This window comes from Aythya marila, assembly GCF_965140915.1.
Source record: "Aythya marila genome assembly, chromosome: 14".
Taxonomy (NCBI): Eukaryota; Metazoa; Chordata; class Aves; order Anseriformes; family Anatidae; genus Aythya; species Aythya marila.
The window spans coordinates 18,125,308-18,147,973 of NC_139055.1; the positions used below are offsets into that span (position 1 = coordinate 18,125,308).

A 22,666-nucleotide genomic window follows, 5' to 3' on the forward strand; every position below is an offset into this window, starting at 1 on the left:
TCTAGCCAGGACTCAGATCACTCATCAGAAACGTCCCTTATCCTACTGTTACTCAGCCAAACCTCTCGTTTCTGCAGAGCACGTCCTTACGCAGCCGCCCTTCTGCTTCTGCTGCTCCTCAATAACAACAGCGTTTCCCTATTTGAATTAAAACACATAAAAATGCAAAGTTAGGTATTAACTATTTGCACTATGACCATTACTTATAAGCAACGCTGTTCAAGTTATACTTGATCGATTTAATAATGCAACATCTCAGGAGTTTACACGTCTACAACCAATCCACTTCACACAAGAAGTTCTGCTCATGCCTGACACTTGCAGAAGTGAGGGCTGCTCCGTCACAGAACACCTCTAGCAGAAGACACCATTTAAAAAAAAAAAAAAAAAAAAAAGAAGCATCATTGCCAGCTCCAAATGGTTTCTTCAAGCACTGCTTTGCTGCCGGGGTGGGTCTCCTTTATGACAAAAAACTCTTGACAGTAAAATTCCACCTTCGTTGCCACCTCATTTTAATGGAATTTTGATACTGGCTTCTACATGCAAATCCCAGCCAGGCTCAGACATTGAGCTGCAGGCCTGCAACAAGCAGCTGGAAAAGAATGGGATCAGTCCCTTGGGAATAAGCAGGGGTTGCCCACTGCCTCCACGGGAAGCCCCCAGCCAGACCCCCAGGTCCTCACTGCCCGCGTATTCTGGGAACGCAGGGACACAGGTGAGTGATGCCGGTGGCTTCTGGAGCTAAATGTTGCTGAGAATGGAAGTCAGCAATGACTTGCTTCGATGTGCTGCACGCCCCAGGTTTCAGGTGTGCGGGCACCGCAGGGCGACTCAGTTCAGCCCCAGGGCACAGGATCCCTGCAAAGTATCTTTTGGTTAAAATAAGGGTGCGTACAGACCTTGTTCCCAAACACACTGAATCACCCAGGTCCTGTGCTGCCCCTTTCCCCCAGAGCTGCTCTTGCTGCTGCTCGGCCACCCTTGGGTAGGCTCCGGCTGCTGGGTGCTCACTGCTCGCTGCTCCCAGAGCTGCCGTGCAAACAACAGAGGCAGCAAGAATATTTCTCTCTCTCTTTTTCCTGTCCTCTGTGAACTTTCATTTGCAAAGGTCTCCTTGCCCTTCAGATGCTGGTCTTCTGCCAGCTCAGAGAGGAGCTCTGTGACTTCCCGTTGCATGTAGAACATCCCCAGGTTTTCCTCTCTCACACTTTGAGGGCAGTCGTTCCAACATCCCTCAAGCTCTGGGCATCTGGGGCCCTCCTCAGCCCAGCGCCTCCACGTGCAGCACTTGTCCTGGGACTGGGATGTGGCAGGGGCTGTGATGTCTGGATAGGGAGCCATGGGGTCCCTCTGCCCCCGGTTATAAAAGCAGCTGAAATACCTTGTACTTACCACGAGTAACAAGCCAAGGAGATGAGGGCACTTCTATTTTCCTGCCCCCTTCACAAGGATACCCCATCAGCTCGCTGTGCAGCAGTGAAAACAAGGACTCTGTTTTCAATGTCACTCGGCGTATTTTAACATCTACTTTTTTAATAAAAGTGTTTTAAATAAGGGCAAGCTGTTTTCGAGGAAACAACCCCTCCCTGCCAAGCACTCAACGCTCTTTCTCAGCCTGCTTGAGTCACAGGCTGCAGCTGATGCCCAGCTCGCCCAGCTGGGTGCCATCAGACCTGGGTTCCTCTGCAGCACCCGCCCATGGCACCACTGCTTGCAGGGGATGCTCGCTGCTGGGGACCCTGGCGAGCTGAGGTGGTTGAGGCAGCAGGAAAAAATGGGTTTGTGTCCTTTCTGGCTGTTGTGGGTGTAGCCTCTCTGTTCTGTTTCTTTTTGGCACCAGAACAGGTTCGTGTTGTTTTGTTTACAGAGGCTGTCCCCGTGCCCAGGACTTACTCACGTGTCTGTCTTCAAATTTAAGCCTGGTGCGGATGGAAAAGTGTCACACTGGAAATAACCTGCAAAGGACCAACTTCAAAGGAAGTGATCAGTGAATAACGATGTGAGAAAAATTAAACCCAAATTGCAGACCGGTGTGACTTTGCATTCAGAAAATAGATGGGTCAAGTGTTCGACTAAGAGGCAACATTACCTACGGATTAGCAGCCCAGGACGTTTTTCTTATGACGCCAGCATGGGTTTGAAAATTCTTATTTTGAGCAGATAGATAATTCTTGGCAACCTCCTCCTCAAAGAGGCGTGAAGAGTTTGATCTTGCAAATGTGTAGGAGAAAGGTGGAAAGGACACAGCACTGCCGAAGGAAGCCCAGGTGCATTTGCAGGACTGAGCCCCAGACCCCCCAGTGGGGGACAGAGCTGCTCAGCCCCCCAGAGCATGGCTACAGCACCAACCCAACCACTGCCCTGTGCTGCTTGTGCTCTGCTCCATGCACCCGGTCCCGGTGCTGAGCAGTGCTGAGCTCTCCCAGCCCAGCCGATGGGGCGGGAGATGCGGTTGCCTCTATCTGTGCATCGAGCCAGCGCTTCAAGAACACCCAGTCCCTGGCAGTGGCTGCTCTGAACACCACCACCTCATGTCAAGCGGGTTTTCTGAAGTATTTCCTAGAAACCAAATGCTTCCTCAGCCGTTTCCCCTGTTTTCAGTTCTTGCGGTAGTTTCTGCACGAGTCCATGCTGGTGGAAACCAGGCAGCTGTCACCAACCTGCCACGGAATCAGAGAAAACGACGTGCTCACGGGCTGAGCAGCAGCACCGCTCACCCCAGCCCCAGGTGTGATGTCTGGTCCGAAGGGAGGGAAGGTGCTCACAAGTCACCTGGAGCTCTGACAGCTTCTGCCTCGCCAGGAAGCGCTGGATTCAGCCTGTCCTGGGGATGTGGAGCTCACCGTGCTGCTGGAAGCTGCTGCAAGGCCCTAGGAGAGGCAAAGCCCAGGCTGGCAGCAGCAACAAGCTTGAACTATAGGAGCCAGGACTGCTGCGGGGAGCGCAGGGCTTTGGGGTGTGCCAGCCCTGCTGCAGGCAGATGGGGCTTGGTGGTTTTTTTTGTTGTTTGTTTGTTTGTTTGTTTAATTGAATCTCCCAGCTCGGTGTAAGGCAGGCTTCTGACTTTGTGAACTTGGAGCTGCTGTTTCTGAAACACATCAAAGTGCAACCGCAGCCATGGCCGTGCACTGACAGGAGATGAGCATCAAGTGAAGGAAAAGAGGCACTGATTGCAAAGATTATTTGTAAGCAGCTTCTGGTCTGTGTGAAGCTACGAGCCTGTGGTTTCCCAGGTATGAGCTAAAAATGGCTTTTAATCATTAAAGCATTTCCTCCTAACTGTTCTCTAATTCTTTTATTGACTGACATTTCAGAACAAAGGCAAACCTTCATCGTGCAAACACTCGTACACATCCCGGACCTGCTCGTAGGCGTGGAAGGGTTTGTGGGACTAAAGAGGACAGACGTGGCACAAGCATCCCTGCAGCAGAGGTCCCGCTGGGTGCTCGCCCTGCAGAGCAGCCACCCCAGGTGTCCAGGGAGCCCCTGATGAAAACGTGGTGCAGCCCCATTCCTGCTCCTGTGGCACCTAGGTCAGCATCTCTCCTCCTTAGCAGCTGCATACTTTCTGCAAGTGGGGCACACAAATACCCAGAAGGACGCCTCTTTTGCCAGGACTGCATCTTGAAGCTTTTCTCTTCAATTTCAGAGATAGGGACTCCAAGCACAGAGGTGGCAGTGCACAAAAGCAGCAAATCTTGATTTAAAAGTTTAAAAACTTATAGTATTTACATGATGCCCATAATTTATTCTTATTGAAACAACACTTTGGGGCTGAAGTATGAGTTTATGTGAAACCACAAACCAGAAGGCCCCACTGGAATTCCTTTGCATACATTTTCAGCAGTGCAGAGGGAAGGCAAGCGAGAAAGGAAGTGCTGCTGCCAGGCCTCAGCTTTCACACAGCTCTGGTTTTATTTGCAGAGCTGCTGCAATAATTTAAACGTTTCATCCCCCTCTGTGTTTGCAAGGTGCTGGCAGGTTCCTGGACACATGGGGGGCAGCAGCAGCTGGGCTCCCCCCAGGGAGCAGCGCTGTCCGGGCAGCTGCATTGCCACAGGAACCCCACCTGGGTCTTCCTCCCTCCTGTTTTCACTTGCTGGGAAAGGTGCAAAACCAATGACACTTCTACTCACCTTACTTTTTTTAAATATTTAAAAAAAAAAAAAAAAAAAAAAGGTTTAACAGTAAGAGCAGTGCCACAGCTCTACATGACAGAAGCAGGCCCAAGCACCCACACACCCCAGCACTCACTTCACTTTTAGCAGCCTCCGGGGGCAGGTCAGGACCAAGGAGGATGGAAATACTGCTCCAAAGCCAAGGCACCAGCTGTCCCTGGGGACACAGCCGACTCCCTGCTGTCCCACAGTGTGGGGCCAGGGCCAGAGCCCCCTCTGCTGCAGCCCCCAGGGCTGGCGGCCCCACTCCATGCCCCAGCATGGTCCTGGCCCACTGTTGTTTTCCTCTGTGTTTAAATGCACCCACGTTCACAAGTATGTTTCTTGTGTATCACTTCAAAACCAAACACAACTCACCATTTCCTATTTCCTGTGAGTGAAACGATGCTCGTTATCTAGAAAAGCCAGGTTATCGCATAGAGCAGGGCGCACAGACAACACAGCAGAGCGGCGCTGCCTGTGCAAAGCCTCCCACTGAAAGCACCGAGGGGCCGATGTTTTTCTGTCACAAAACGATTCAGGTGCTCAGGTCTTACTCAGACACCATTCCCAGTCACTGAGAAATCTGAATTCCTGTGCAGGGTGCGAGCATAGGCACGGCTCCCCTCCGGCGACTGACAGGACACACAGAGACTGTGCTCAGCCCCATGGCGTGCTGACTGCAGCCAGCATCGTGTGGGATCGAGGGAAGCTACCAGAAAACATCTGAGGCCTTCACACGATGGAGGGCACCCCAAAGAGGCTCTGCAGTGAGGGTGCTGCCCCACAGATGTGCACAGAGGCCACCCAGCCCAGGGACGGGAGCTGGGGACAGCCTGGCTCCCCCTGACACAGCCGTGCTGCGCTGCTCAGCACCGCTCCGGTGTAACACAGGGGTGGAGGCAAAACGAGACCCGAGAGCATGAGGAATTTAGCACTTTTGAGGAAGTGAGAGACTAGGGCTGTGTGTGGTATTCGGGCTTACAAATTCACCTATCTCACTGAGTCAGAGGTGTTTCATCCATGTCTCTCATTCAAGAGCTAAGATGAAAGCGAAGGAAGGCGCCGTAGACCCAGTGCAAACACCGCGCTGTGAGGCCACGGCGGCAGGGCCTGGAGGAGATGGCAGCACCCCAGGTCTGCCACCAAGGGACTGGCGGTGCCACATATGTGGCCGTGTGGCTGGTAGTGGCCACACATTGCTGGCGGTGGCCCACTGCTGTGCTCAGAGGAAAGCAGGGACACGGGGCTGGAGGCAGAGAGACGAGCGGCCCCACAGGCCCAGCGCATCTGCAGCAGATGGGGTGGGTGCCAGAGGCTTCTCCGGCTCCTCCTTTCAGAGGATGTGGCACTTGGAGAGCACTCTGGCCTGTAGATGAGGATTGCTGCACCCCAGGGGACCATGGCTTCGTGAGTCACTCCAGCCCCGGGCCAGCCAAGCAGGGAACGCTCAAAAGGTTCATGAGGTCCCCTCGGGTCACTGATCCCCAGCTGGCAGACTGGATGCAAAACGTGACGCCTCCTATCTTCCACAGTCTTTGCAGTTACAGACTACAGACACTGACAGCAACATGCTCTGCAGCTATAAGGAATGATAAAGCACTCCAAGGCCTGAAAAGATTAACGCCTGGACAAGCGGCCATCTGCATTTGCTCAGCTTGCTCTCGTCTAATTGCACATCACCACCAGGCTTCAGCCACCGCAGGGCTCTCACCTTCCCACAGCAGCACAAGGCTAACGGCATCACGGCTCTGTTCGACAACATCAAACATCACAGCTCTCTTCTACAACACCACGGCTCTGTTCTGCAGCTGGGGCCTGGCACAGCAAGTGCTGAAGGAGAAACCCTCCCAGCCTGGGGCCAGAGGGGACTCCCACTAGATTTGACTCTATTTTTCATCAACAGCCCGTCAACAGCACCACAGTGAAGGTCTCCTGTTCTGGCCCAGCTCCCGTTAAGAGAAGCGCCTGAAAGCAGGAACACAAAGATGCTCCAAGCAAGAGCTCAGCCAGGGGCTCACCCAGACCCCAGCCCTTATTGCAGCAGATGGAGAGTGGCAGCGCTCAACCATTCTCGGGTCAAAGAAAGGAAAAATGAGCAGGTCTGAAATGGTCATTTAATGAATGCTCCACAGCAATGCCCCAGGATGAGCAAGGGATCTAGAAATGCCCTGGGTTACACTGAGGGTACATTCAGGGTCTGCCATTGCCAGCCCACCCAAAAACACTTGGTAAAGTATATTTTTTAGCGCCCAAAAACCTGTTGGAAAACAGTTTCGCCCTCACTCTAGTTTGCCAGCAGAGCCCTGCATGGCTCCATGGCTGAAGCACGGCTGGGAGGTCCCTTCCCCACGGTTCTCCCAAGGCTTTGCAAATGAAGCTTCACCGTGGCGATGCTGTGGGCAAAATGACAGACCAGAAGGTTACAGGGTGCAGGCTGCCCAGCTCTGCCATGAGGTGAGCTTCCAAGAGGCAGTGCAGAGGAAGGCACGATTCTCCTCCTGGCTGCACCAGCAACCCAGAGGGTACATGCAAGGGGCTGGAGGCAGCCTTGGGGCTTCGAGTAGCCCACAATATTGAGCATCCTTCCCACAGCCCCAAATCATGAAAATCCTCAAGGTATGAAACTCGCTTTCATTATTCTTCCTTAATAGGCTTTACTCATGCTCTTCCCACAGCAGGTAAACACGCACAGTGCTAGGCAGGCACAAAACAATTCCCAGCTTTGAATACTTAGAGTACGAGGTCAGCAGCCTTGCTCACAGGGCTCGTTTTGTCACAGCAAAACTCTTTCTCCAGGCACCACCCAATACATTTTAGCCTGGATGTTGGTTTTCCCCTCTAAGGTGATTACATAGCAGATGTTTTTCCACTGTAACAGGAAAGCAGCAGCTTCTAAGGCAGAAGACAAGATCAAGTACTTCACTGAGTCTACACAGCTAAAGATTTATGCTTTAGGTGGTTTCCTAACCCAATTGGAGGGCTGCATTACTGCTCAGTGACACACCGTGTGTCCACACAGTTGCAACCAGGCCAGGGGTTAAGAAACCACATGCTCAAATTGGATGCAGATTACTGGCATGGGCTGGGGGTGGTTCTTCTTATGACTACAGAAGGCATGATAAGAGACCATCTTTCCATGAGAGCTCACATGCTATCTGCTTTCATCAGCACCTATCACATAGAGCACTGCCTTACAGACTGTGTCAACAAGTAGCTAATAGACAGCCTGAAGACCTCTGAGAGATCCCCTCTGAAAGATCCCCAAGCACTCCCAAGTGTCTGGCAGGCACTTGTCTACAGCAAGCCTTTGCAACGTGAATATCTGTATTCAATACTTAAACCCTGTGGAAAAAAAGTCAACAACATGTCAGAAGACACTTTCGCAGTCTAAACCCAACTATTGAGTACCTACCGTACCAGTGATATGTTTACAAGAGCTCCCTGTCACTGGATGAAGAAAAATATATTTATTCCAGCATAAAAGTCTTCTCAAGGCCAAAACGCACAAACATGCCTGGGAGGTTACAGAATGCCCCAAACTCAATCTGCTGTTTTCTCTAAAATAGCTATTTTTCTTCAGCTCAGATTAGCAGCAAGCCTATCTTGCATACGACATAAGAAGAGCCTTAGCATTCAAGCAGTTCTGCAACCACACTTCTCCCATCCTACTGAGGGATGGTCTGAATAAAGGTAGGTGACTCAGAATAAAATATGCTCTTTCCTAGAGAAAACAAGCAAGCAAAATTCACTTTAAAGGTTGAGTATGATACAACTCTGTTAACAATGGTATTTACAAGCCAGCTACAGTTTCAGAAGTAGATTCGGTACAGATTCTTGGCCGGAGTCCTGACGTGAACTTTATCTGTCAACGTGGTAAGTTAACAGAAAGTCTAAGTAGATTCTTCTTCCTCCCTCTGGAATCTAAAATTGTCCAACTAGAGATTGTGGGTTTGGCTTATTCTCAGTTTGTCTTCACATCTGTGAGGCTGTCATATGTCAAATGCTTCGTTGTAAACTTGGGAAATAAGGAGTTCTGCTTTATGTTGTGCTGAGAGATTTTACTAAGAAACCTAGAGGTCAGAAATGAAATATTCTGAGCAGTTAGCCAACAACCACAACATTCATGGCAAGCAACAGAGTGCTGTGAGAGATTAGAGAGCAACTATTAAACTATGTCCTGCAGAAGGGAAACTTGCTGGACTGCATCAAGTCTGAGGGCAGGTAACATGGGATCTTTTAGGTTATTAGGAGAAATACACAGCTTTTTCTGTTTCTCAGCTTAAAGTAAGGAAGCTATAATTTACTCTGCTTTGAGAGAGGATAAGATCCCATTTAAGTGAGTTTAACATTTTGCTAGCAACACAACTGTCCTACTGACTTCAAGTTCAGTAGGTGTTGTGCTCTGCCAGATCAAGTGCTCTTGTGGTAAAAATGCAGGGTCTCACCAAAGCTGCCTGCTCTTAGAATCAAGAATAGTTAAGACTGCCTGAAAAGGCCTTCAGGTCTCTTTTAACTGCTTGCATCAAGTCCAGATAGCCCCTCAATATAAGACTAACAACACTGGGCAGGGCTTCTCATGAGTGTTGTACTGAGATCACTTGTCCCACTGGCCCAAAGTGTGCAGCTTGTCTGCCCTCGTGTATTAACAATACGTTGTACCATGAGTTAAATACACAAGTTAAGCTTTCCAGCTTCAGCAGAAGGTGCAAGAGTTGTGTTGTGCTCTAGCCTAAATAAAGCATTGTCCAAAACAATGTCTTTCTAAAAGTAAAGGACAACAAAGCAACAGACCTTCAGTGAAGGACAAAGCTAATGCTCGCTGCTCCCTGAACCAAAGCACTGATGGACTCATTAGGGACAAAATAGAAAACCATTTTTTTTGGAAAGCACATTTATTTGTTTCAAAACTCATGATCCATAGAAATACAATAAAATCAACATGTACACAACTTAAAAACTTTGGTTCAAAGAAATATTTAACATCTAAAACTTCTGAGGTACAAAAGGCACGAGACCAGGCACCCAAAAACACCGAATCGCCCACAGCGTTGTTTGCACCATTACTACAGAGGAAGTTGAGGGTCGAAAACTGGTAAAATAAGGGGGGAGGGAGGGTGGGGAATGGGACACGGAGACTGAGAAATAACAGCAACCAAAACACAAGTATGTGTACAAAGCCATTTACTTTCACTCCAAGTGTTACATATTTTATCCTCTTTGGGTAAAGTGCCAGGAATCTTGGGAAAAAAGATGGATCATTTCTTAGAAATGAACTGGAAGAACGAACAGTAGAAAAGGAGATGAAGAAACAGAGGCCTGCAGCAGGTTAGATTTCAGTCAACTTCTGTTCTCCCACAAGGTCTTAAAAATTCATTTCCTCTTTCGTGAAACCATTTATTTGAAACTGTGGAACAAAGATGTGAAATGAGTTACCACCATGCACCCAGTCTGTACGTATTACTGCAACCCAGAGTGGGACTTCAGGTAAAGCCTTATACCTGCTTATACCTCTTTACCCATCCAATGGTAAGCGGGAAGATTCAGAGTGCTGGGGAAGAAAAGATCTTCCCAATTGCACAACTGGGCAACAGGAACAAAGCAGTGTGTCGTGGGTCTGGTGTCATTTTCAGAGCACTGTGCTCTGGCAACTCCAGGGGAATGCCATGGAGGCTGTGGGAGGTGGGTACAGGACCAAAGGAGGTGGGTCCCAGTGACCAAACAGATGGACAAAGTAGGAAACAGCCCCTTGCTGACAGACTATGGACATCTCAGGCAAACAAGAGGTGGCATTTATCTCCTATTAGCCATGCCTATCAGAATGTTTGCTTCCAGGAAGCATGGTAGCACTCATCTGATCAGATAACATGAGCAAAAAAGTTCTTGGGCAAGCTAAAGGGGGAGAGTGCTACAGGGAAAAATCTAAAAATACAAAAGCAATACTACCTGTTTTTTTTTCCTAGTACATATTGTATTTCATATAAAAAAAAATTCTTCTGTCACTTTCTAGGCAAGTGGCTCAATGTTGTGGCTGAAGAGGTTCCCTGTACATATAATCCTGAGATAACCTCTGCAGAAGTACTCAGGCCCCTTTTAACTGTTTATTCATGCCCTTAAACCACAAAGTAAGGTAAACGTGAATGTTTGCAAGGACCTCTTTCACAGTTAGAACTATGCACAAGTTTTGTAGGAACAGGTCTGATTCTAATCAGCTGATACTTCAAGTCATCCTGATGCCGCTATAGATCACAGTGATAGGACAAGTGATAACAGCTTTAAACTAAAAAGGGGTAGATTTAGATTAGATATTAGGAATAAATTCTTTATTATGAAGGTAGTAAGGCACCAAAACAGGCTGCCCAAGGACACCCCATCCCTGGAAGCGTTCAAGGCCAGGCTGGATGCGGCTTTGAAGAGCCTGGTCTAGTAGAAGGTGTTGCTGCCCATGGCAGGGGGGTTAGAATTAAGTGATCTGTAAGCGAAAGCACTCTATGACTCTATACTACTCAAACCCAGTGACACTCTTACAGGCTTTGTGTTATCATTGCCCACAAAAAGATGCTCTCACTAGAAAAAGTGATAGCTTACTGCTACACAGATGGTGTGAGTTTTCATTATTGACAAGTAATTCCTAAAGTTAAAACAGCAACACCTAGGTTATTAAATGCTGTTATAAGAGTACAGTATATCACCACCTTTGTATGCATACAAGGTTTTGTTCTTAAAAGAATGTTACTTACCCCATTTACACCCTACTAATACTGGACAAGCTGCATGCCTTGTTCTATAATCACCCTCTCCACTTCTGAAAAGATTGTACCAAAACACTGCTGTTCCCTGCAAACACAAATCAGTTTGAGATTAGACAGAACCCACCCCACTTAATTATTCAGGTTACAGTAAGGGGGAAGAGGGGTAAGCACCCAAGAACCCATTTTCAGGTTCTTACAAAGCACTTCAGCACAGGTCACCTATAGCAGCGCACAAATTTAGGAATAAACCATCTAGTCCCAGCTCTAGTTCAGCCACGTTCACCACAGAGTGAACACAACCCTTATTTGTTAAGAACACCTCTACACAAACTGTTCACATTAGACACTGCCACATTCGCTGACTTAAATGGATGCTAGACCGTACTGAGAAGGACAGTAAAAGGAGAAGAGAACAAGCTACACACATGAAGAGACTTTACCTTCTTGGGCCATATCGCTGCCCCGAAGTCTGGGAAAACTGTAGCTCCTCCAGCTTCTACATCACTCATCTGAGAAAACAAAGTGAGCAAACTGACCATTTACAACACTTCTGAACATACAGTCCCACAAGCTTCAGCGCCCCATACCCTAACAGATTTCTACTGGCACCTGTCTACTAAAGAAGAAAGGATGCATTTCAATCAGCAGGAACTGCAAACCCTGCTATTCCAGCTGAAGGCTTTTGTTCAGCACGTCTTCTAGATTATGAATAATCTATTACACAAAGTAGCCATTAAAAGTTGTGTACCTGCAATGTTCCAGAGTACTAGCTTGTTAACAAGGGAGAAGACTTCAGAGGAAGTCTGTTTCAAGAATTTCATTCTGGTTTATGATCCAATTAGGAAAATAAGTGTCTGTTAAACCACACATTTCCTCATAAATTGAAACCGTGTCCTTGGAACTTATTTTCATAATTTAGCTTATGCATCTTGGTCAACCACTTCAGAAACTATAAACCATTACAAAAATCTCACTTTTCCTCTGTTGGCCAGAGTGCCACTTAAGTGCTTTATGCATCTCAAGCTTTAAACATATAGCAATGTATAGTTCTAAAGAAATGCTTACATCTTTACACTTTGCTCTTCTACACTGCAATGAATTTAGCCCTATTGAATTTATCATTTATGGTGGATTCACCTTAAGCTCTACTGACTTTATTCAAAACCCAAAGTTACTGGAAAGACTCCCATTAAAATAGAAAGTCTTACCACAGTTTCTGTAAGTTTTTGATGAGGTACTAATTACAAGAAACAGTTGAGTCAGATCCAACTCCCACCAAATTTAAAACAATCATGAATGTAATCCCCCAAGTCCCCCATATTCTCTATTGTAACTTGGATTTCTGTTTAAAGCAGATGTTATTACCACTCTGGTGTCCTCCTGCTTGGTACCTACAATAAAAGGGCACAAGATGCCATAGGTGCACAGTGTTTTGCCCCTTCCAACTAGAAAGCACGTGCATGCAACTTTGCCAGTTAATACCTACATCTTAGCAACAAACCACTCTTTAGTAGGGACATTGGTACAAGTATGATATGTTCTACTTGGACATACAAAGGGTAAATTGCCTTTGACCATGTACAACTGGCAGAGAATACGAGGCAGAGCACTCACTCAGAATCAAGATTTGTCCAAAAAGTCTGCGAAGGAAGAAAGATTGAGGCAATTGAATTAAAGCCTCTTAGCACCAGTATCTCACAGCTGTTTATCTTATTCTGACTCATTTCAGAGATTTTTCTGCACTTGAAAGTACTTTTGATTCTGTTTTGAGATGCACTTTGCACTCAGAATACTAGCTCAGCCATAATGATCTCATCACAATTTATATTTGAAGTTATCACTCAAAAGTTAGATCTAGCTGATTAGGTGGTCCTAATTAACCATATAGTTGAGTAGAAGTTGATCGAGTATCGTCAGAACAAGACTACTGTGAAAACATTAGGCCACTAGTATCAGTGCCAAGTAAGTGCCAGTGAGGATCTCAGTGTACATGGTCTGTAGGCTGTATAACGCATGCAACTAATGGATCTTTGCAGTTCTGCAGTTATAGCCCCTTCCCCAGCTGCACCAAGTTTATTAGCTATGTCTCCTCCATTTACTGAAGCAACAGCTGTGCAAGAGCAATTCTGGCTTTGGACAAGAAGTTAAAATGGAGGCTGACAGACCACAGCATCAAGTGCTGTCAAACACTGGTGGAAGAACGTGACTCTCAGCCATTTACTGTGAGGCAGTCAAGTTCTCAAACAGAGCAACATATGAGTAACCCACATACTCACCTTTGAGAAATAAACCACATTCCTTTCTCCCACCAGTGGGAATCCAATGAAACCAAAGATTTCATTGTAGAGTAGCCAAAAGGGGAAAGTGGGCCCTACTCAAGTTTTCTGCTCTGAGAACATCAATTCTATTAACTCAAATGGGACAGCACCTGATGCTGTAAGGATAAGTACGACCCTATTTCCAGATACCAGGAAATCTCTGCAAATAAACTGTACCAGCTGTAAACAAGATGCTGCTAAAAGTTACACTCAATGCATAAAGGATCATCATACTTACATAGTTTAAAAAAGTGGCCACACGATTTCCAGTCCCTAACCGCTTGAAAGCATCTGGCTCATCTTTCTATAAAATTAAATAAGAATAACTGCAAACTTCAAGCTCACAGACAGCAGACAAACAGAGGTACTTACATAGTTAAGAAACGTCGCTAGCCTATTTCCTTCCGATTTGAGTGTGCTGTCAAAGGGTCGCTGTAACAGACAACAACTTTAACCCACGTTCCAAACTGGCTCACACTAGAGTTATGTGTAGCTCTGAGGCAGAACCTTAGACTCAATTTAGAGTCAGAATAAAGATGGGACTTCACCCAGGGTAGCACTAAAGCCATTGGAAATTGCAGCCACAGTGCCCAATGCATGCACATTGCACTTGGATGCTACAAGGAGAAATAGCAATGAAGCAATTCTCAGGGCATTAGAGTAGAAGCAATGCTTTCTGGGCCTGCAGCACAGATGCCAAGTGACCTGAAAGTTATTACCAGGCTAGGACTGTACTGGACACTGGTCCAAAGTCAACAGCTGAGGTGAATATGAAAAATTCAACATGAACATGCTTTAGGTAAAACACTAGATTCTCGTTAAATGCAGTAGTGATTCTCAGAGAAGTAACGTCATGAGAAAAGGAAATGCATTTCTCACTAGCAGCGATGAATTAGAACAGCAGTAATCAACTTCTCTCAGGTGGTTGCCTATCTACAATTAAGGACCACATCAAAAAGATCAAAGAGTTTTTACTCTGCAGAAAGTGTTTTGAGTTTCATTTGTTTAAGTATGAGATCATATTGGTGCCAGTTTAGAAGCAGAAAACATCTAGAATCCCAGTACATCTCTGTTCCCTTCAAAAAATGCAATTAAAGGTTTATTTGCATTACTAATAGTCTGGAATTAATTTAAGCCAAGTGACATTAAGGTGCACTCTTCTACACAAAAACAATCATCTTCAACAGTCAAAAAAGCAGGAATTGGTATCAGGAAAAACAAACAGCAAGGAAACCCACCATCCTTAAGGCATAGTTCAGTCTACTTGAATATTTCAAGAAATAAAAGGTCTTTCCTGAAATGGGTTCAAAATGTAACTTTTTGCATAAGTACATGCAAATTTAATTTAAAAGCCAACACGACAGCACAGATATGGGTCTCCCTTTTTTCTACCACCTCTGCTAGACCCTGCCGGTCCAGCCATGCATTTCTGAACTTTGATAATATCAAACGATCTTTTGGTAACTTTTGAGCAACCAGTGTAATCTCCAAGTTGTAATATGCAGTTAAAGTGTCTCAATTTGAGAGCTGTAAGGAAACAAAAAGCTGCGAGGCCGATCAGATGGTGAGACACAGCAATGCCTCTGGATTATAACACTGAAATCTGTGATGCACAGAGAGCCTGGCGGACCAGTCCAAAGCCATGGCAAATTCCACAATTGCCTTGCTTTAACCGATGACTGCAGCCAAGGTTATGTTCCAAATGAAGCTCTGTCCCAGCTGCCTAATCCAAAAGTAAAGACCATACTGGCCAATTTGATGTCTGAGGTCCTGGAGTTCAAAGGCTCTAAAGAGAATTTAAGAGCATTTGCTTGACTCAGGAAACGAAGCAGCGTTAAAGTTAACAGCAAAATTCTCTCAACAGGCCAAAGCTAACGAATATGAGCTTCCACAGCACTGAAAATCGGGATTGATTTTTTTTTTTTTTTTAATAGTGCTATGTAAGGTAGCTTCAATTCCATACTCACTTATTGGGCTGCTCTATGGTTGCAGCAACCCATTCTACCAGGTAAAAACCACCAGAATAGTCTGCATTAAGATAGATTCAACTGAAGACATGGCTCTTACTTGAAAACAAAGCATCATAAATGGATTTTGTATTTGTAAGCACTGGTCACCATAGCTCTCCGGAACGATCGGAGTTCCAAAACCATTTTAGGGTAGTGATGAAGAATTTGTTACTCCTCTCCTCTCTTGCAGCTAAGCAGAGCTGTCACTTACCAGGTAGAGCCCTCTAGTGCCTGGTATAGATCCAGCACGCACCAGCTCCAAGTTTTCCTGCTTTCACCATAGCACAGCCATCCTGGATACAGCTGACAAAGCCCTCTTCACAGCCCCCGTAGCTGTAGCCACATTAAGGGTTTTGCCAGAATGGCTCTAGAACTCAGATTTCCATAAAAGCTACTTTTTAAAAGCAAAGTGGGAGGATGTCTCCTGCCCGGCCAGTTCCTGCAAAGTGCTTTAACATACCCAGCAAAGGAGGACTCAACCCTGCTAAACTCATAAGTCTCATGGAACAACTCAGATTCACAACTCAAAGCTTACAGACCTAAGTTTCCTAATAAAGTAATGGAAAGAGCACATACAACTGCTGTATGAGTTAACATCTCTACACTGCGCAAGGAACCAAAGGGCCAAAGATAAGCAGAGGCAGGCAGATTTGTTCTTTGCTCTCTCTTGAACTCTCAGCATCAGAGCAGGGAGTGTGAAAGCTTTCCAGAGGTCATTATTCATCCCATGCAACTGGGCTACATGTTGAGTGTTTTAGTATACAAGGCATTTTAATAAGGGTTTCAACAGTTCTCAGGATAACCTGTTCCCAATGCCACCCACCCCCAAGAAATAATTAAGAGCAATCTTACCCTAGAAAAATCGAAGTGCGGTTCATACTGCCCTCCCATTCCATAATTAGCAACCTATAGCAAGGAAGAAAACACTGTCAACTGCAAATGACTGCTGCAGAAGATAACTCTCAAAAATCTAAAACATTGTTTGAAAAACAGTACTTTGTGGCAAAGATTGTTATCTACAACACACTTAACCCTATTTTTCTTTAGATTACCAGAAATGAGGTATGCAGATGAAAAACATCTTTAGCACTCTTTCCCTTTCATAGTTTAAGGTTCCACTGAGAAGAAACATTCAGCGCTGAGAAACTTTAACAGCAGCACTCGTTACCTATCACTACAACAGCCTATTTAACACAAACGAGCCACCATAGTTTTATTACAACCGTTCTCCCTCCTCTGAAGAGGCAGAATCTGAGCATATGTATTTTACTAGCTTTTGCAGGCTTCAAAAGTGTCAGGCATTTCCCTCAAAACAAACTGGTAAATCAGATTTGTGCACAAAGTTATCTGGTATTCTTTAGATAGCCTCCATTTGTCTCTGCCTGTCACACAAAGGGAAGGCATCCCCCTGGCAGGTCCTTACAGCCAAGGACATCCCTGCTAGTCTTCATGAGCTCCTTACCCATTTCCTGGGAACCTATGTGTTCAGTCAGCAGACAACAGAACCCCTAGGAGGAGCTAAGATCCATGCCTACACTTGTTTGTGCAAGTAGCACACCATCCTGACCAAGAAGTAGTAGTTAGAGTTCATCCTGGTAAGAACCAAGCGTACTGACCTGCAACAGTTCAGCTGTTTTCACTGTTAACCCTGTGATCTGCTGCATTCGTTGGTTCACCTTACCCACAACAGGATCATCATCTTCCTCCAGCCATGAGCTAGGACAAGGGAAAGGGATAGGAAAGATGTAAACATTATTTTAGAACACAAGCCACCACCACCCATTTCCCAAAGGACAGGGATTTCTTCTGTCCTCAGTTACATGGCTGAGCCATTTACCATGCATTTGTTGTGCAAGCTTTTGGTACATGCATTGCACTTTGTATTTTCAGCTGTAGGTAGCAGATTAGGGCTCTTAAATGCAGCAATCTTAGAGCTGAGCTCTTCTCTATGCTTACCTTTTTGATACCCTGTAGCTAGCCACTGTAAGGACACCGGTTTTGGGATCACGTACTGTGGCTCGTGCCAGCTGTGTCAAAAAAAAATCCCAAGTGGGAAGAAGCATGTCAACTATAGGTTAAAAATATGTAATTTTTCTTAACCAACATCAGCAGCCGATTTGTCAGATTTCAATATATAAAGGACTGAAGTTAAAGCTCCAGCCTAGACTTTGTTCCAATTTCATGCTAGAATCACACATGCAGAAATGCCAGTGCAATGCATCACCTGCAGCTGATCCGGAAAAAGAACCCAACTGACTGCACAAACCATGATATTCATTAAATCCATAAGTACTCTGTGCAGAACAGCTATGGTTTTTTAAGGTACTTTTGAAACAGCTGGAGTCAATGTTAGCAAGAGGGAACAACAACAAAAGTTAACAACATATGAAGCTTAAGTTCTTGGCAGAAAGAAAATTATTGGATGCTACAGAAATTTAATCAGCCTGTTCCTCATGTGAACTGGGAAAAAACAACCTCATTCTCAGATGAAAAATAACGGGTGAAATCTTTCGCAGAATGAGCTACAAGTTATGGGGCACGCAGATCCAGTGGTAGAGGACTCCTGAGGCCAAGTTTCAACATGATCATGCTCAGATTTTTCCAATTGAAAAATGCCTGGAACACCATCTCAGTGACAGCCTGAGATATTGGTACAACACCAGGAAGGTAATTCTTCAAAAGTACAGCTCACCTACACATTGTGAACAGCAAGTAATGCATCACTGTTAGGCCACGTCACTATAATTATAGGAGAAGTTTGTAACTTGGCAAAACTGATCAGATTTGCCATGGTGTCAAAGCAATTGACTACTACTAGCTTAACGGGTCACTTTGCTTTTGTACTTGCAACTGAGAACGAGAACTGGGACACTCCTTTGTTTAACTGCAAAGTCAGACCACATTTAAATTTAACTCCTGCAAACCACAAACACTTAAAACCATGCCTTCTTCCTTCCACTAATTATAGCTCCCAGAAAACCTTAACTGCACATCCTGAAAAAAATGCAAATATTTCCTTCATTTTTTCCTCAATTAGATGCCAACCAACCTTACAACCCACATTAACTGTCTTGTCCCTATACCAGAGCTCTTGGCAAAGCTACTCCCGTAATTCTGACTCAGTTATTTTGCTCCAGATTTCTCCTGCATAAATCATAACAGAAGAGCCAGGATGACTGAATGTTGGTCTTCGCTTACGCAGTGAAGCAGAGCTTTTGGGATACAATTTAGCTTTCCAAACTTTTCATTATGCTGCCATTTTTGAGCTTGTACATGCTTGCTTGATTTCTGCACTGAGCATTTGATCTAATGGCGTATCTTTGTCTGTTCAGGCTTCCACACCAATAAAATGAAGAATTTTCTTGACCCTTTCCAGTGCTGAGCAGCTGACAAAAGTCAGCTCTGATGTATTGCCTATAAAGTTGGAACTGTTTTTTGGAACTGGAGTAAGTGATTGCATTTTGCAAAACAAGCATGAAAGCCTACTTGAATATCACGTACAGATGTTGCTTTTCTACAAGAGAAAAAAATATTGGCAAGTGTAAACTGCAGATAATGTTAAGTGCCTAGAACTAAGAGCAGAAGTTTCTTGTAAATACATTTTAGAACAAAGGAAGCACTCATCTTTCCAAGCCCAAAACTAACATACTACTTCAGAGTTCTGTCTGAAAGCTTCCATGATTACTAACTAAAGTTTCCTGGCTGAAATTAAGCTGTATTTATTAATGACCATTTCATCACAGGACTTGCATTTTCCATTCTTTCAGTAGTGCTGCAGAATTCAAAACTATTCCTACAGAATAGTTTTCTATTTTAGAAAACTATTCCTACTAGAATAGTTTTCTAGTTTATTCCTACAAAACTATTCCTATTCTTTTCTTGAGGGAGAAGGCAGAGTGACCCAGGAGGATACAGGGGTGGTGAAGGAGAAAGGGAGAGTAAGCAAGTAAGGAAAAATATCCTCCCCTTTCCCCTCCACAGATTGACTCTCTAATGGAGAAAAACAATAGGTATAATTGCTAATAGTTCCCAAGATGCTGTTTCCAAAGTACAGAGTCCACGATGTTACTGAGTATAAATACCAAGTTAGAGTCATGACCAGATATCTTATCGTCTCATAAGCCATTGCTATAACACTTAGTACCATAATGGTCTGAAACCAGGGCCCGGAGAGGAGAAACAACACTACAGAGAGCAAATACGGAAAATAATGTACTATAATACTCAATTTGGAAAACAGGCGCAGCAGAGTTGTGATTAAAGCAATCAGCATCATGACAAGTGACTATTAAGCAGGTCTAATCCTTCCACCAATTTTAGTTTAACACACTCTGATCAGATCTGCCGTTATCTCAACCTTTCGGGCCCCACGTTGGGCGCCAAAAAGACTGTCGTGGTTTAACCCGACCGGCAGCTAAACACCACGCAGCCGTTCGCTCACCCTCCCCCCTCCCTCTCTGGGACGGGGGAGAGAAATGGAAAGTGAAGCCCGTGAGTTGAGATAAAGACAGTTTAATAAGACAGGAAAAAAAATAACAAAAATAATAATAACAATAATAATAATGATGATACAATGGTGATAATACGAAAGTAATAATAGTATGTACAAACAAGTGATGCACAATGCAATTGCTCACCACCCGCTGACCGATGCCCAGCCTAACCCCGAGCAGTCCGGCGCCCTCCCCCCGGCTAGCCACCCCTATATATTGTTTAGCATGACGTCAGATGGTATGGAATACCCCTTTGGCTAGTTTGGGTCACCTGTCCTGGGTCTGTCCCCTCCCAGCTCTTACTGCACCCCCCAGCCTGCCCGTTGGCAGGACAGAGCAAAGGCTGAGATGTCCTTGGCTTAGTATAAGCACTGCTCTGCAACAATTAAAGCATCGGGGTGTTATCAGCACTCTTCTCATTCTAAGCCAAAACACAGCATTCCACCAGCTACTAGGAAGAAAATTAATTCTGTGCTAACTGAAACCAGGACACACAGCTAGACAGATTTTGAAAAAAATAACTTAATAAAATAGTTGCTTTTTTAATGAAAAATTTATCAGAATCTTAAGACTACAATATTTGCCTAGTGTTACAGGGACTGACCCCAGTCCTACCAAATGTAGATGATACGAAGAGTTCCTCTGACATTAGTGGCATATGCAAAACTATTAGAAAGTTTTAAGACTTTCCGTAAGTAAAAAATTCCTAAGCCATTTACTGAGAATTTTGCACATTTAACTGCAGCATCACATAAATGCCTTCAGGAGCCTGGTCTTCTTGGTCCTACATCACCTGGCAGTTTCAAAATCATTCCCTTTAGGTTCACAGCTGCAGTGTATTATCAGTAGTATGAAACCAAGTCTCCCAAATCCTTTGCCTACTCTTTGGTAATAGATTAAAGCACTGAGTACGTAGGCAATAGTGAGATGAAAGGAAGCTTACCCTTGGCTTAGCCAGCTGTTTAATTTTCTCAATTTCTTCATCAGACATGACATCATAATATCGTACAATATGAGGGCTATCCCATTCATCTTCTTCCTTAAAGGGAGCTATGAGCAGGTGAGGGTTTCTGTTTCCATTGTGGTACCTACAGAAGAGCCTTTTCTGTCTTCGAGGAGTCTGAAACAAGACGCTACGTAAAACACATTGTTTGCTCAACCACTTTTCATGAATTTAAAACAGGCAAGAAAAAGTGTGCTTTATTTCACAAATACTGGAAAAGCGGTCAGCTGACAGCTAATTTGAAGTAAGCCTAAGTGATTCAGCAATTTTCTGTGAAAATGTGCACTCAAGATACCACCAAACACATGACACATTAATTCTTGGAAAGTTAAATCATAACAGGCTACAAATTAGACAAATACAATAAATACATGAATAACCGTTGGTAAAAAAAAAAAAAAAAAAAGTATCTGGTTCTCATAATTACAACTATGCAGGGGAATAAATTGATTCCTCCCCCTGCACTGAAATTAAAGCCAGGTTTGAAGAGAGGTACCAGAAACTGGTTGGTTGAACTGACTACAAGGGATACAGTCAAGATACATGCATGCCTCCTGCTATATCAATACAGCCAGCATTTGAAATTGGTTATGAGTTTGTCTATTCAGCAGTTTTCAATAACCTTTAAGAAGTCCAGCTGAGAGCTGTTTTTCTGTATAGGATTTACAGTAGCTTAAGAAAGAGTTGGGGACATAAGGTACAAATCTCATCCTGGTCAGAATTACATTTAGATTTTCTGAAAAAAATAACAAATTTAGTAACACGCATCAGCGAGCTCAATCATCCTTATGCAAAGACAGTCTGAAAAGCCTTGCCTTTCTCTTACCATTTTCACCCCTTCCCCTCGGCAAAGGGCCTCATAGATATCACGCTCTGGCAAGTAGTCAAGAGGCCTCTCGTATGCACCACTTTGCACCACTGGTTCTGTTGCTGCCGTTGTCTTGTTTAATGAGTTCTCTCTTGACTTCTCTTCTCTCTCCTTCTCCACCAGCTTCTCAAAATACCGCAGATTACTGCCTGCTCTCTCATGAGTGCTGTCTTCATTGGGAAAAAACACAGGATCAGCAACTTATGCATATCTCAGGAACTGTTAACACAAACAAGCTTTTGCATCAGTAATTCTCCCCTTCCTAAAACATTATTAGACAACCAAATGCAATGGTTCCAGTCTGCATTGTAAAACCAGCACTAGGAAGTTTCTGTCCCTGCAAATGGAAGCTAGGCACATTCCTGCAAAATAGTTTCTGGAAGGACCTATCACAAAACATGCTTTTCAGGGAGAAAAAAAAGAGGTTTTAGTCTTCACCACCATCCTGTTCTTCAAACTTGGCCTGCCTAGTTCCACCCAGGAGAAGACAGCCAAGCAAAGATCAAGCCAGTCTACTTGGCTGCACCCTTCTCCATTATACTTCTCACCTGTACTGCACAAGCATGCTTTAACCCAGGACTGCAGTGGAGTCCCAGCCCCAAACTTCAGTTCCAAAGGCTTCCTGGAGCGTTTGGAAGCTCAGAAGTTAAGCATTACCATTTACCAGCTTATCTATAGAATCCATTTGGTGTTTATAACAGGCTTATAAGGGAGGTATCCTGGACCACTAGCATCATTAGACCTATCACTAGTGATTATCGACATTGGTATGAATCAATAAACCTCATCAACACATGGTTTTAACCATCTATTATACCTGACAAAGAAGAAAATTTCCTATTCATCACTAGATTTCTGGACACTAGCACCTAGAACAGTTTTCTGACTTCTTCTGACCTTCCCAAGCTCATTGTGTTTCTTATTTAACTAACCCAGAAGGCCAAAGAAGTTACCACTCCTTGGAGAACAGGCTAATATTGGCTAGCTGAAGGTTAGCCTCAAGCAGAGGAAGCTGCTACTCCCAGATGGGACTGCCAAGTCTGTTCCACTGTTCGGTGCTGATAAG

General features: G+C 44.8%; 1 protein-coding gene across 5 annotated transcripts in view; it reads right to left on the reverse strand.

The window, feature by feature from the left end:
• Positions 1 to 9,048: 9,048 nt before the first annotated feature.
• Positions 9,049 to 22,666, reverse strand: part of P4HA2 (prolyl 4-hydroxylase subunit alpha 2) — a 28,614-nt gene continuing 14,996 nt past the window's right edge. The window contains exons 8-17 of one of the 5 annotated variants that reach the window (XM_082771810.1): positions 21,559 to 21,770; positions 20,673 to 20,849; positions 17,193 to 17,263; positions 16,853 to 16,952; positions 16,089 to 16,142; positions 13,600 to 13,659; positions 13,466 to 13,531; positions 11,350 to 11,418; positions 10,898 to 10,994; positions 9,049 to 9,564 (exon numbers count right to left, since the gene is read on the reverse strand). In XM_082771810.1, coding sequence (XP_082627936.1) covers positions 9,494 to 9,564; positions 10,898 to 10,994; positions 11,350 to 11,418; positions 13,466 to 13,531; positions 13,600 to 13,659; positions 16,089 to 16,142; positions 16,853 to 16,952; positions 17,193 to 17,263; positions 20,673 to 20,849; positions 21,559 to 21,770 — 977 coding nt within the window. In that variant the 3' untranslated portion in view covers positions 9,049 to 9,493. Of the gene's footprint in view, positions 9,565 to 10,897; positions 10,995 to 11,349; positions 11,419 to 12,274; positions 12,301 to 13,465; positions 13,532 to 13,599; positions 13,660 to 16,088; positions 16,143 to 16,852; positions 16,953 to 17,192; positions 17,264 to 20,672; positions 20,850 to 21,558; positions 21,771 to 22,666 lie in introns of those variants that run through there. The other 4 variants (XM_082771811.1, XM_082771812.1, XR_014318481.1 and 1 more) reach the window with 4 other exon arrangements.